Source organism: Suricata suricatta, chromosome 6 (genome assembly GCF_006229205.1).
Source record: "Suricata suricatta isolate VVHF042 chromosome 6, meerkat_22Aug2017_6uvM2_HiC, whole genome shotgun sequence".
NCBI lineage: Eukaryota > Metazoa > Chordata > Mammalia > Carnivora > Herpestidae > Suricata > Suricata suricatta.
This window is the reverse complement of record NC_043705.1, coordinates 140004784-140019914: the sequence shown is the minus strand read 5'-3', so window position 1 is coordinate 140019914 and position 15131 is coordinate 140004784. Positions and strand designations below refer to the sequence as shown.

Here is a 15131-nt window from a genome sequence, read left to right as displayed (position 1 = left end):
AGTCAGTAAACGTTAATGAGGAGTCAGGTACAAAAACCAGGAATGGAAAACCGAGGGTTTTGCATACACAGATCTAAGGAGGAAACTGGCATTTGAGACTCTATACTTATTTTGATGTCCAGAGGACACCTGGATCAAAACCTGAAAAAAAAGAAAACTTTAGGACCAAGGCCATGTGGATGTTGAGGTCACATGCCTGGTACTTCCAAGAGAATAAGGAAATGTTTAACAAAGTCTGCAAATAACAGGCCTTTTTGTATGTAAGGCAAAGACAGCCCATCCCCCCCAACCCCGTAAGATGATAATGACATCATCTTCTGACAGCAACAGTGCACGGGGAGAATCACAGGCTGGAGGAATATGGGAAGGCCTCAGGCAATCCGGAATCAGCCAGTGTATTTTATAAAAGGACTGGATTCACATTCTGTTTACTGTGTCAACTTGGGGGTTTCTATAGTATATTAGGGGCATGAGTCTCCAAGTCAAGACAGAATGAGGGCTGAATCGTGGCCTGGCCACTAACTGGCTACGTGTCACTGGGCCAGATAACCTCCCTAAGCCTTGGCTTCCTCGTCTCTATAATGGGCACAGTAATACGGCCTATGGGTGGTGTGAGATTTTTTTAATGTTTGTTTATTTTTGTGAGAGAGAGTGGAGGAAGGGCAGTAAGAGAGAAAGGGACAGAGGATCCAAAGCAGCTCTCTCTGTGCTGATAGCAGAGAGCCGGATGCGGGGCTCAAACTCACAAACCCTGAGATCATGACCTGAGGTGAAATCGAGAGTCGGACGCTTAACGGCCTGAGCCACCCAGGTGCCCAGGGGGTGTGAGCTTTACCCCTGGCGTGAAACACTTTGTAAGTGCCCGGGACACAACAGGTGCTCCACTGGCAAGCACAGCTTAGGGGTCAACAGTGAGGACTCTGGACTCTGCTGGAGTGCCTCTCATTCGCTGTGTCACCTTAGAGAAGTCACTTGACCTCTCTGAGCTGTAGAAGAGGGAGTAGCAGTCTGGAATGGGGTTAATCAATAACCAACTCGGAAACGGGGATGGATGACAAGGAACAGAGTAGTTACAAGGATGTGATGAATTCAGATGGACCGAGCACGGAGGACAGAATGCACTGTGTTCTAGAACACTGGCGATGGCGGCGGGCTGCGATTACTCAGTCAGGCCCCTGGAGAGCTGAGGCGTGCACGGCGGTGGAAGAAATCTCTTGCCCAGAGTCCCAGGCCAGGCACAGAGACTCGGAAGGGCATGTGTTGGCAACATTTGTCAACAGCTTAAGAGCCTCCAGAGGCGAGCCCCAGCTGCCAGTGGAGTGTCAAGTGGTTTCACCCACAGCGGTCAGGAGCCAGGCCGAAGTCAAGGGCCCAGGAGCTAACACACTCCCGAGGACCATATGACAGCAATTTTGCTACAGGGGAAAAATAAAAACCAGAACCCTCGCTCATGTGCTATGCAAATCCTGCGCTGCAATCAGCCTGCTTCAAGATTCTTGGTTCCGCAGAGGACGAATCTTTGAGGCAGGATGTTAAGGTCTAGGTGCTGGTGTGCTGGCTCCTTTGTCTTGCAATCACTCATCCTCTGGCATATTTATTTAAATTGCATGTCTTCGATAAATGCCGTATTTCACCTCATGAAAAAAAATCAATAGGAAGAAAACGAGGAGGCTGCTCAGTCTTTATTTCTAAACATGATAATAAATGATCAACTCTCGCCGTACTGACACCGTGCTCCACAGGGAAATAGCTATTTGTGCCTTACTCCGCTCAAACTCACGCAGAAAACGTGTTCCGTGAGCTCCCCAGGCAAGGCTTTCTCTCCCACCGCCTTCTCCCTGGTGGAACCACTGGGTAAGGAGACGCCACGCCCTGGGTTATGTCGCGGAGGAAATGACACAGGCCCGAACGCTCCTCCTCGGCACCGAGTTCAACAAATGTCCAAAAACCGCAGGTTTCCTTGTCACTTAGACGGACACAGAAGTAACCGGGAACTGACCCAAGGCGGTACCTTTACAAACATCACACACAGATCCCACTGGGCTGCCCGAGGCCCTGGTCCGGGGGCCGCGTGTCCAGGCTTTCATTCTCACGGGACCCCCAGACTCCCCAACTCTGAAACAAATGGGGCCCCAAGGTGTTCGGATCCAGGACTGTGGACCCCTAGGAGAGTTACGGAGGCTGCGATGTTTCACACACAGCGAGCAGCGTGACAATAGCCAGTGAGAAAGGGAATTCTGGAAGTATCTTTAACTGCCTTCTTCTTTTGAAACAGAAGAGCCTTGGCGTGGCTCACGTCACGATTTAAAACGGGCGACGACCGCCTGGAAACGTTGCCCCCAGTTTTGTCTGCCCCTCCGGCGACTGCGGGCTGGGAGGTTCCACAGGAAACGCCCCGTGGGGCAGCACATTCACGCAGGGGCACGCGGGGTTCCCAAGAACACGGATGTCCTCTCACCGGGCGCATGCTCTTGGGGGCTACTCTTTCGGAAGCCTGGCCTGCATGGACCCTGTTAGACCCAGGTTTATTCATTTATTTATGGTTTATTATCAAGTTGGGTTCCATACAGCACTCAGTGCCCATCATCCCCTTCCCCTCTCCCCTACCCCTCCTCAACCCTCAGCTTGTTCTCTGTGTTTAAGAGTCTCTCATGGTTTGCCTCCCTCCCTCTCCTTAACTATTTTTTCTCCTCCCCATGGCCCTCTTTTAGGTCTCTCCTGTTCCAAATATGAGTGAAAACACATGGTATCTGTCCTCCGCCTGACTTATTTCACTTAGCATGACACCCTCAAGGTCCATCCACTTTCCTACAAATGGCCATATGTCGTTCTTTCTCATTGCCATGTAGTACTCCATTGTGTATATATACCACATCTTCTTGATCCACTCATCAGGTGATGGACATTTAGGCTCTTTCCATGTTTTGGCTATTGTTGACATTGCTGCTGTGAACATTGGGGTACATGTGCTCCTATGCATCAGCACTCCTGTTTCCCTTGGGTAAATTCCAAGCAGTATAGACCCAGGTTGAAATCCCTGATCCAATAACTCAAAAGGCACCCGGCATAGGCATGTGGACGTGTGTCCCATGTGAAAATCGGGGTGATCCCCACCTGCTACTCAGGACTACCGGACTGAAGGTGGTACACCAGGGCTGCAGAAACACAGGTCAGCTCCCTTCCACACCCTTCCCACACTGCATCCCCCCTCCGGGGACACGGTGTGAGGCCCAAAGCCCGGCGTTCACTCTCTGGTTCGCGGACAAGCTCAGAGAGCTGTGCGTGCACTGGCGTCGAATGTTTGCACATCACAGGGTGGAAGGGAAGAGATCTGCAGCGGGGTTCTGGGGCCAAACCGGACATCAGAACCTCCAGGGAAAACAGGTAACAGACAGAGCTGGGGGCGCCGCAGACAGAGCAGCTGTTGGGGACCCGGGGGGAGTGGGGGTCAGAGATGTCACTTAAGGACACCTGGGCACTCCTGAGGGTGGGGCCTCGTCAGTTTCGATTTGGCGGAAGAACGGGAGGGTCCAGATGCTTGTGACGGTTTTAAATCTGTAGTTCACTGTCTCAGCGGCGCAGATGCCAGGCTGCCCAGGGATTCAACCACAATGGCGTTTTCAAGAGTCTCAAGGCTCCTTCAATATTGCCGTGGACACTGAGGGCACTGCCCGTGGACGGACAGCCAGGCGATGCGCCGCTGAGTCAGGACAGAGGCTCCAGAGGCCCACTCCTCCTGTCTGGAGACAAAGCCTCACTGATCAGGAGAGAAAGAAACAGGCAGCGCAGGAGACCACAGGCGAGGGGTCGTCAGGCGCGCGGGGCGGGGGACACACGTTAATGTTTCACCGAGTAACTGCTGGCTGCGAGCCAGGCACCTGCGTTCTCACCTGGGGCTCTCCCACTCCTGGTCGTCCTTGTCTTTCTCCTCTTTGGTGTCTCCCGAATGTGGGTGTTTCTGCACGATGCGCATCCCGCCGGCTTTCACTACAAAGGAGACAGAGTGGGGTGTGAGCAACGTGGCAATGGAACCGCCAGAGGACTGCGGGTTCCGTCCCCCCTAGAGCCACAAGTTAGTCCCGATGACCGGGCAGTGACCATGACTAACGACCGAGGCCAGTGCGAGGATGACGCGGCAGCCACGGCGATCTTTTCCTCCAGATGCCCTTAGACGCTTCCCAAGACTCTTGTTCGTCCTGTGTGCTTCCCACATGGACTTTGCAAGAGCAGGAGTGGAGGCAGAGCATAAATACGTGGAGAAGGTGGCGGCTGCTTGCCTTGGGTTCTTTCTGAGCATCTTCTTGCCGCCACGGGGTCCCACTTAATCCCTGCCCTGTGACATTTTCTCAAATACCGATGATGCTTTGGATGGGGCGGTACAGCCACAGGTGTCACTGTCACAGAGCCCACGCAGGCAGCAGCCAAGGCGTCCGTGGCTGCTGTCCCCAAACTGCGCCAGGAAGCCTCAGTGTTGGCACGTATTAACTCTGTTTTTAAAAACGGGCCGTCCTGACACATAATGCACATACAGGTCACCCACCTACAGGGCACAGTCAAGGGTTTTGTGTGTACTCTGCAGAGTTGTACAGCGACTGCCACAACCAATCCCAGCACACCGTTGTCACCCAAACAGAAACCCCATACCGTTAATGGTCCCTCCCGGGGCCCCTCCCCCAGCTCTCAGCAGCCCCTCATCTGGGTTTGCCTGTCCCGAATATTTGACCAGCTTCCTTCACTCAGCACATTTCCAAGGTCCATCCATGTGCCAGCCCGTGTCAGCCCTTCATTCCTTTCTGTGGCTGCACGGATAGACCACATTGTCCGTACCCCTTTGTCTGCTGAGGGACATCAAGGCTGTCCTCGCTTTGTGACTAGTATGAATAACGCAGCCACGAACCACGAGTGTACACGTTTTTGTGCGCCGTCATCCCCGTGGGATCCACGTAGAAGCGGAGCGGCTGTGTTACACAGAACTGTACTTCTGAGAAGCACAGAAGCTTCTGAGAAGCTGCCAAGCGATCTTCCAAAGCCAGGGCGCCATTTTACAGTCCCGCCAGCCCGTGGGTGCCGATTTATCAGCAAGCTCGCCAACACTTGTTACTGGCTAACTTTTTAACGATCGCCATCCTAGTCCCTGTAAAGTGTTACCTTATTGTACTTTGATCTGTGTTTCCTCAATGGCTAATATGTTAATACTGCTTTGCAAGAAAGCAAACAAAGACAGAACAAAACAAACCTAAGAAATGGGGAATCTAGGATCTGTTGTGTGGAACTCCTGGGTTGAACAAATGAGTGGGTTTCCTCGAGACAGTTTCTTGGCCTTCAGCAAGCGTTGTAAGCTTCCTGAGGGCCACAGGGCACAGCACCTTCCCCAAGTTCATATGACCCCAGACATCCCTTGCACCCCAGGAATGCTGGTTCTCATCCTTTAGGACCACAGGACTCCACAGAATGGTCTGGAAATGTGGGCTTTATGTCCACAAAAGGCCAGCTTCCCGGGACAGTCACCAGCACGTGCGTTGGGGTCAGAAAGCCACAACACTGTCCTCAGCTGTATGGTTTCGGACTATTCAGCCCCTCAAAGCCTGGCTGCGTCATCTGCAGAAAGGGGTAAGAGCTGCATCCGAAGGTCGTTAAGTAAGAGCAGCTGTTGAAACCTAACCTCCACGTGATGGTGTTTGGAGATGGGACCTCTGGGAGGTGATTAGGTCATAATGGGGCCCTCCTGGATGGGGTCAGGGCTTGTATAAAAGACCCCAGAGGTGCCCCCAGAGGTACCTTGTCGTCCCCCCCATGTGAGGACGCAACATAAAGATGGCTGGCTGTTCACCAGGCAGCTAAATCACTAGACACTGAATCTGCTGGGGCCTTGACCTTGGCCTCAAGCCTCCAGAGCTGTGAGGGATCCTGCTGTTTTTAAGTCGCCAGTCCTGGCTGGGCCCTGTGCAGCAGCCGGAACAGCACATCGGCAGGCGAGTACAGCCAAGGGACCTGTGCTCATGGCCCCCGGGGTCGCGGTGTGGGGCTCACCGCGGTGCACCCCTTCCTCCGCACGGCTCTGATCACTGCCAGCCAGCAGGGCAGGCCATCCTCTGGGCCCTGCTGAACTAAGAAAGGTCCAGGACAAGTCTCCTTATGGTTCTAAAGAACAGGAAGGAAAATGTGAGAAACACCCTCAGGCTCCCACACTTGGAGGTTATGAGTTTTCGATTTCCCAGCGAGAGTTGGTGGCCCCTGGGCTTCAGGAAGCCAGCCGCGTCTGGCAGCAAGCAGCCAATGGAAAAATGCAAAGCAGAGGGTGAGTGACATAAAGGGCTGTGTCTGAGGACACATCTGCTGCCAACATGAATTCTTTCCAAGGGACGTTCTACTCGGAAAGGAGGAAAGATAATCCTGTGTGATGATTCTTCCAAAAATCTGCATTTTAGCCCATCTATTGAATTTATAAAAATGTTTAAAAATGTTTATTTATTTTTGAAGAGAAAGAGCACGAGCAGGGGAAGAGCAGAGAGAGAGGGAGACACAGAACCGAAGCGGGCTCCAGGCTCTCAGCTGTCAGCCCAGAGCCCGACGTGGGGCTCGAACTCGTGACCTGTGCGAAAGTCGGACACTCAACTGACTGAGCCACCCAGATGCCCCGGGCCCATCTATTGATTTTTATTTTAATCATTTGATTTTTCATTTCTAGGGCTTTATTTTCCCCCTCAAATTCACCCAGTCTTTTATTTGATAGGGTCTTATTGATGTCTTGTGTTTTTAATGCTTTTCTCTATGTAATCATTTTAGGCATACTTGTGTAGTCGTACATTCAGTTATTCTGTGGTCTGAGGTCCTTGGGAGTCTAATCCCACTGCGAGGTGTGTCTGCTGATTCTCACTCTCGTTCTGGTGATTGTAGATAATGAGCTTCCTGTCAGTACAGCCTTGTCCGGGGTGGGAGGGGGTCCTTGGGGGCCTGGGGCACAGACAGCATCCCTTGGGAAAGAGACCATACACACTTGTGTCAAACCACTTGTGCAGGTGCCTGGAAATCCAATCAGAACAGGAATTGCCAAACAGCGCGAATTTGAACTTGCAGCCCTGGGTTTACATGTTCTTAGGAAGAATTTCCTCCTGCCCCAGAGCCCAGGCTAAAGGGGAGTAGCTCCCCAGCATCCCACTTGCTGCTGGGCATCTATGCTCTGCTCCTGCTCCACAGGGTTGACCTCTGAGCACTCCGTTTTATGTTGGGGTCTTGGGGTAAATGAGCTTGGTGCCCTGATACAAAGCGGGAGAGAAGCCACCCCTGCCTCATGTGGGCCCAAGGCTCATGCTAAGTGTTCTGAATTTGTTTCTTTGGGTGTGGTACCTGGGGCATCGCCCTTGTTTTGGGCTCAGATTTTTTTCTGGAAGGAAAGAAAGCAAAAAACTCCACTGCAGGTGGCTTATCAAATTCGGTCAAACCTTAAGAAACAGAAACTAAAATAAAATTCTGTACTATGTTAATTTTCTACTCTATTGAAACAGAAGATTAGGGAGTTATGTTTTTGGCTAAAGGGGGCTGTAAGAATTTCCCTGAATTGTTGTTAAAGTTTATTTTTGAGAGAGAGAGAGAGAGAGAGAGAGAGAGAGACAGCATGAGCAGGGGAGGTACAGAGAGAGATGGAGACACAGAATCTGAAGCAGGCTCCAAGCTTTGAGCTGTCAGTACAGAGCCTGACATGGGGCTCAAACCCACAAACCCTGAATTCATGACCTGAGCTGAATTCGGATGCTTAGCCAACTGAGCCACCCAGGTGCCCTGAAAAGTTTTTTTAAAATTTAATTCCTCCCCATATACCCCACCCTTTGCCCACACCCATTAGGAACTGATTAAAGGTTCTACGGGCTGTGATGTGCCCCCCAAGCTCACATGTTGAAGCGCTCACCCCAGAACATCAGAATGTAGTTGCAGATGGGCCTTTAAGGAGGAGGTTAGGGTGGGTCCTAATCCAACACGGCCGGTATCCTTCCAAGAGAAAGAAGGGATGCAGGGGTGGCGGCATGGAGGAAAAGTCACATGAGGACACAGTAAGAAGACAGTGGTCTGCAAGCCCAGGAGAGAGGCCTCAGGAGAAACCGGACCTGCCAGGACCTTGACCTTAGACCTCCAGCCTCCACAAACTGCGAGAAAATGAGTCCCCGTCTGTGGGGTTTTCTTACAGCAGCCTGGGCTGACTAATACTCGTGCCCACTTAAAAACGGATGTCTGAATCATGTCAACTTGGCAGACATGACACGTTAAAACTACAGCTCACAGGTATGTTCTAGAAATGGACTAAAGGGAAAAGGGCTGAATAACCAACTACAAAGAAAGTGGACCATGAAGGTCAAGTTGACATTTGAAATCAGCCAGCCCGAAGTTTGCACAGAGCTGCCCATCCACGCCTGTCGAAGTCGCTCCACGTGTCAAGGCTCGGTCGCCCCCCCCTCATTAGCACTTCATTTAATTTGCTTTATAAAAACAATTAAGTTCATGAGTCCCTCACAGTGTATGTGGTGTTTAATGCAGCAATAAAAAGTGCCAATATGATGATAACTCAATGCCGAGACAGCTTCATTTCAACTGGCCGTCCTGGCAGATACATGACGGCGCACATGTGTTGTGTCTGTTTTCTCAAAGTCACTTGAACTCCTCATTTGTAAAAAATACAAGGCAGGGTTGTTTTTCAGAAATCTTTGCACATGTAAGTATTTTTATGAGACTTTAGGAAAAAAAGAACTCAGAGTTCCTCTCAAATGAGAGCTTCAAATTCAAGGAACAGAAGTGCTGTGCGCACGTGAGGGGCATGGAGCCTGGAGTCGGATCCTGGGGCTCCAACCCTGGCTCTGCCCATGTGTGTGTGTGTGTGTGTGTGTGTGTGTGTGTGTGTGTGTGGTGCTGCCACTCTGTGCCTCAGGTGCTCCGTCTGTGGAGAACCAGAGGCGGTGCTCCCCCCCAGGGGTGTGCTCAGGACTGAGTTTGCACGTGTGAAACGGCTCCCACAGCGCCTGGCACATGGCAACGACTCCTCTTATTAAATGGGACTTAACACGCAGGATCTAGTGCTCAGACCTCCCCAGCCGGTGTCCTTGGTGCCGTCCTGTCCCTCACAACAGCTGCCTCAGATGTAACACAGGGATGACAGTCTGGACCGGTGGGGGTGGGGGAGTCAGGAAGACACCCTGTGGAGTGCTCCCCACTGGGTGCTCCGCTGATGTGGCCAGCTAACCGTCACCAGGACTGTGGTCGGTGTGTCACCATCTAAGTGTGGAAGTTTCTGGAGAATCAGGTCCTGGCTAGGCCTTCAGCTCTGCTCTTCAGCATTGTACCACGGCTGCGTGCAGGCCCCTTTCTCACCACTGGCCACAAGATTTCCTGCCTTACACTGCAGCGTGGATCCTGCCAGTGGGCCCGAAGCAGCGCAGAGCCAGATCTGACCCCACAGCCTGTACCCTTCATCACACCTGCAAGCCTTTCTGTGCTTGGACCTTCCAGGAGACAGAGCGCATCGCCGGACCGCGCAGAAACACACAGTGATGGCCCAGGCGGGCTCTGCCTCCTGCCACCAGGCTGGGGAAGACTGTGGGTTTGACCTTCAAGGCTCTCTGCAGAGGAGCTTCCTGCCTCCGGGGTAACGGGAGGGGAGGCAGCATCTTCCTTGGTCAGACTCTGCCAGCTAGGACACACTGAGCACCCTCTCCTGTGGCCGGGGCCTCTCCTCGGGGGTCGGGGTGCATTGGCTGGAAGGGGTCATGGGCAGCTTTCTGTCTCGCTCAGTAGCAGGCTAGAGGGACCCCCAGCTGGAAGTCGGGCAGGGGGACGAGAAGGCTCTCCCTAGGATTACTCACGTCTCAGCCCCCACTGCACACAAATGTCCCCAAAGCACTGACCGCAGGAGTCACAGCACGATGTGAAAGCGTGCAGCATCTGTGTCTTTACCGGAGAGGAGCTGCTGAAATGATATTCGAGGGAAAAGGAGGAGGCACAGGCTCCCAGGCCATTCAGGTGAGAACAAAAGAAACCTGGCCACAGCTGACCGGAGGCTGGAGATTAGGAGCAAACCCAGGGATCTCAGGCAGGACAGGCAGGGGCAGGCGAGCGAGGTGGAAGGTGGGGCCGGACCCCCGCCGTGTCCCGAGGACTGGGAGGTCAGGTGGCGATGGGGACAAAGGAGCAAGGTCCACAGCAGTTAGCAGAAACGGCTGCCAGAAGCGGGCACAGAGAACCCATTGGCGAGGCTTCCAGGTCCATGGGCTGGGGTGGGGGCAGGGGGCGGTAAGCAATGGCTTGTGCTAAAAAACGAGCCCCTGATAAATTCCCGAACTTGTGCTGCTGTGCCCGATGGCTTGATCTCTAAGGGAGCAGAGGAAGAAGGAAGGGAAACTGCTATTCTGCGCTTGGAATCGAAAAGGAAGGTGGCAAGGCCCTGAGGTTACACAGGGCAATCCGGTCACTTTCCAGGGGCGGAAATGAAGTTCACGGTCATGGCATGACAGCCAGGGTCCTGGAGCTCTGGACCAGACCTAGACAGGCCAGGCTGCCCTCCACAGTGGAGCTGTGCAAAGGACAGACAGCGTGGCGACCAGGACAGGGACCCTGCTGAGCAGACTGGGCCAAAGCTGAGGGGAGGGTGAGGGCAGCCACGCGGGCATCCTCCAGGTTTGGGAAGCTGATTTCTAGATGTGCAGGGAGAAGCGGACCCGAGCCTGGAGGTGCAGCGGAGAAACCCGGCACCATGGACTGGCGCCTGAGGCCAGACCGGCTAGGGCTTCCTCCCAATCCCAGCCGCCCTTGCAGGTGGGCCCCTGACCTTGGCCCTGGCCAACTACAGGGCGAGGAGGCTGAGGGGGCAGCAATATCCATCCCCGTCCCCCCACAAGGACGCCCATGCACTAGTCCTCAGAAACTATGAATGTGTTGGGTTACCTGCTGGGGGACGGAGCGGGGGCGGTTAAGGTTGCTACTCAGCTGACCTTAACAAAAGCCTATTCTGGGAAAGGCAGGAAAAAAAATCCAAAAAAGAATTCTCCCCCAAATGCTCCCAGAAAGAACTAGCTATGCAGACACTCTGATCTAAGCCTAGTGAGACCCAGCGTAGACCTCTCACCTTCCCGATGACAGAACAGTGAGGTTGCGTTGCTTTAAGGCTGTACATTTACTTCGCCTCCAGCAGCCGTAGGAAAGGGATGCAGTGACACGCGGCAGTCACATGTTACCCTGAGTCCCCACACCACGGCCTACGCCCACTGCCCCCTCCGCGCAGGGCCTGCCATGGGGGGCCTTGGCCTCTGCACGCGTTTCTCGCAGGAGGACTGCCGGCCTGACCAGCTCAGCCCGGGACCCTGGCTGTCGGGTCCAGCGGTGTGCACGACTGGCGTCACTGACAGAACTGCAATTAACGCTTCATGCTTTTAACATAACTGTGACGAGTGCAGTGCTTGGTACAAGAGTGAGGTTCCCTGTAGCAACACAAGGACTCCCCAAGCTGAGAGGGGAAAGCACGGCCCGGACCAAGCACGGACATGCGGGGCTCGGCCTGGAATGGGAAGAGCATTCCCAGAGCACGAAGCAAAGTCCTGAAGAACAAAGTGAAACCTAAACTATGTTTTAGAAACGCTGCGTGCCACCCCGACTCCAAGTTTTTGGGGAAAAAAAATGCAGGGACTAGAAACATCTGCTTCTTCTTCTTCCTCTTTTCTTGGCCCATTGGGAGTAAACACAGACTCCTTCCTGTACTCTAGGAGCGTTAATCAGTGATTGGGTTGAGGGCACTGGGGCGTGCTTAGCGAATCTGAGACTCTTCAGTTAATACAATAAAAGACAAATTAGTCTTTTATTGCTAGCAATACATGTGCCTCAGTGATGTAAAACACTTCCTGGAGATGATTTAGGGAGAATGATCACCCACAACCTTTTAAATGCATCCTTAACTCACATCTGAATGATTAATGTAACAAAGAATTCAATTACCTTGAAGTTACTAAAAAAAAGTAGTCGACTTCCCATTTTACTTTAAATAAATATTGTCTGGTTTGTATTTCCGTATGACTCAGTTCTAGAAGAAAGTCTACTTTTCAAAGAAAACCGTATGTAGAATTAGTGATGCTCAAAGCTATCCCATAGTAGAATTAGGGGAACTTTACTGACGTATGGTTTCGGCTACCCTGGGAAATGGAGGCCCAGCAAAATGTATTTAACAGAGAGATTTTATCCACATCGTTGCCCCAAACTCCCGAACACAGGCAGAAATGAGTAATAGTGTGGCTGATAATTACGTTCTCCCTTCTGCCGTGGGACCCTGGTCCAGCTATCTGATGAAACAGACCCCGCTAATTCTCACTTGGTTAATCTGTATTTGCAAGAACGCCCATAAAACAAGCGGTCTCAGCCCATTTCTCTGCAGATAGCCTGAGAGCAGTGGCGAGGTCTCAAATCATGAAGACTGTGTTGCTTTTACCAAGAACCCGGATGACAGGAGGCGGTGTCTCCACTGGTCCTTCCCTGAAGCAGGTGCTTAAGGTGGTGGCTTGCGCCACTTTGGGGAGTTACTCAGCTTTCCCTGGCCCCTCCCATAAATACAGGAGGCGCACGTGTTACGAAACTTGTTCTGTTTTTCTCTTGTTAGTCTGTCTCTTATTAGTAGTTCAGCCAAGAGTTGACAAGGGTAGAGGGAAACATGGTAACACTGAGCACATGCTGGTTACTATTTCTGATACTAAGATGCTACCTAAACTGGGAGAGCCTCTTTGCATCACTAAGACTCCCTGGAGACAGTGCAGAAGGTCAGAGACGCGGAGGCTCTGGGGAGAGCGTGAGGTGGTAAGAGGCGTGGCTTGGGAGAAACTCACTGGGGAGCTAGTTACGATTTTGTGCCTGACACCGTGCCCGCCCTGGGGGGAGGAAGGTATTACTAAGACCCAGGCAGAAGCAAGGAGAAGAGAGGTAGATAGGCGCAGGTAATAAGATAGTAAGGAAACAGCGTGGGAACGCACAGGAGGGTCCCTGGTTCAGACAGCAATAATGAGAAAACACAGAAGAACATGAAGATAGTCATGGGAGAGAATTTTATTGCTTCCGATTGAGGATTTAAGCACAAGTCTTTGTTATCCAACTTAAGCACTTAATGAAAGCATTCCCGAAGTTTTTAAAGGGTGTTATTTATGAACAGTGCTCTTGGCTATCATTGATGAGTATTCTTTATTATAGTGGTTGTCTTTTTAAAAAAATTTTTAATAACATTTACTCTGCAGAACTGCCTACTCTCCAGCCTTGCTGGAGTTAACAAGCATGCCCAGAGGCTTCTCGTGGGGGGATCTGTGATCCTGGAGAGTGCACTGAGGGGCACTCCTGGGAAGCAAAATACCGCAAGCAGTAGAAAGCAAAAGGCCTCTTTCTAACTGGCACCCCTGGGCCGGCATGCCAGGCCCTTCCTCCAACTCTGGCCAAGCGTGACCAGTCTTAGAACATGCAGAACAACAGTGACGGGTTTCTAAGCAGCTCCGGCTGGACTGGGAATCCAAAGGCTGAAAAGACCTGTCCTGAAGTCAGGTCCCAGTCCAGCTAAGAGTGTCCTGACTTTCCCAGAGGAAGGTCTGCTGGCCCAACCCTCCCATTTCAAAGATTAGGAAAAGTGAGCCCCAGAGAAGTGACAGGCCTCTAAACCCAGAGCCCCAAGTTCACTGCTCACCAGCACAAAAGTTGGTTCCTTGCTCCTCAGGGCATAAATAAAATAAGCGATTCAATTTGTAACTCACAAAGCCTAGCTGTTTACAATTCAAATAAAATCAGAGTCCTTTATGAAATTTCTCCCAGGGAGCTAATAATGTACAGTTTATACCTCAGATCTTAAAAATCTCCATATGGATATGTCTCTCCGTGCAATTTAATTACTGCTACTTTGATTTGGTATCATTCCAACAGATAGACTTTAATGCCACTCGTTACCCAGGGATGGAGAGGGGAGGGGGACACAGGCACACTCTTGCCGCAGAGTCCGAGGACATGACTGTACCTGGAGGGGTCCCTTCCTGCACAACTGCACAGAACTGTCCGGGTCAGCAGGCAGCCGGACGGGGACCCCTAGCAGGAGGAATCCAAGGGCAGAGTTATCTTTAAAAGAAATCTCTTTGAGGCACTCTCTTTTTTGTAACTAGTGCAGTACAGATGGCCCCAGATGATCTTCCTAAAATCCCAGGCCTCCTAAGTCCCCACACACCAATTAGCCATTAATCTTCACGAGTGTCAGTTTTCTTGTTGAGAACTTCTTTCACCGAAAAAGATGACCTGCTCCGGAATGCACCTTATTTAAAAACTGCTCTGTTGTCCCTGTTGAGGCAGAAAATTCGTGCCCTATTGTGAGGACAGCAGACAGCGACTAAGGTACTCGGTTGTAACAAGAATGGGCTCAAGTGAGTCCCGAAAAGCAGCCATGTTTCGCTAAGGGTCCTGTTACTAGAAGACTGGGTTCGTAACACTAACGCGTGCAGTTTAGACCGCACACATAGAGGCTTGATTCCCTCCCAGTGTCCTGCCATATGGATCGATTGTCATTATCAAAGAGGAGGAGAAGCAGACAGCGACCCGTCTGGACAGAGTCCAAAGAACAAACGGGAACCGTGCTCAGAGCAGGGGTGGGCCCTGTGAGCTTAAAAAGTCTGCTTCGATTTGTGTGTGTGTGTGTGTGTGTGTGTGTATTTTTTTTTTTTTTGAGAAAGTTGACTCTTTCCTGCATTTGACTTCCTTGGCTCAGAAGTTCAGGATTTGCAACAAGAAAAGAGTCCGAAGAAAAACACCTTTAAGAAAAAGTTGGATACGAAAAGAAAGTCGGGAGAGGGGAAGTCATACTGAGTGATTAATGATTTATAAAAATGATGTCCGCTCCTCTGGTTCTTTTATTCGCACGAAATGCTGTCAGCCTGCAATTAATCGTCACCACGCCACTATAAACACGGCTTTCCATCATTCCGGCTACTCCTTTTCCTAAGACAGCTGTCCGTCCCTTCTGAGTACGCGCTCGGCCCTTACTTTCTCGGGCGAAGTTGTGCAAGCGAGTTTCTTCCAGGCTTTCCGATCTGCAGATCTGCACGCAACTCTCACCGGCCGGCGGCGCTCGGGGCCCAGCCGGAGCCCCC

At 51.8% G+C, this 15131-nt stretch overlaps 1 protein-coding gene across 1 annotated transcript in view; it reads right to left on the bottom strand.

Annotated features, from left to right (window-relative positions):
• DAP (death associated protein) overlaps window positions 1-15125 on the bottom strand; it is a 55585-nt gene extending 40460 nt beyond the window's left edge. The window contains exons 1-2 of the mRNA XM_029941075.1: window positions 15025-15125; window positions 3891-3987 (exon numbers count right to left, since the gene is read on the bottom strand). Of these exons, the coding sequence (XP_029796935.1) occupies window positions 3891-3987; window position 15025 (98 nt within the window). The 5' untranslated portion in view covers window positions 15026-15125. The remainder of the gene's footprint in view (window positions 1-3890; window positions 3988-15024) is intronic.
• Window positions 15126-15131: the final 6 nt, after the last annotated feature.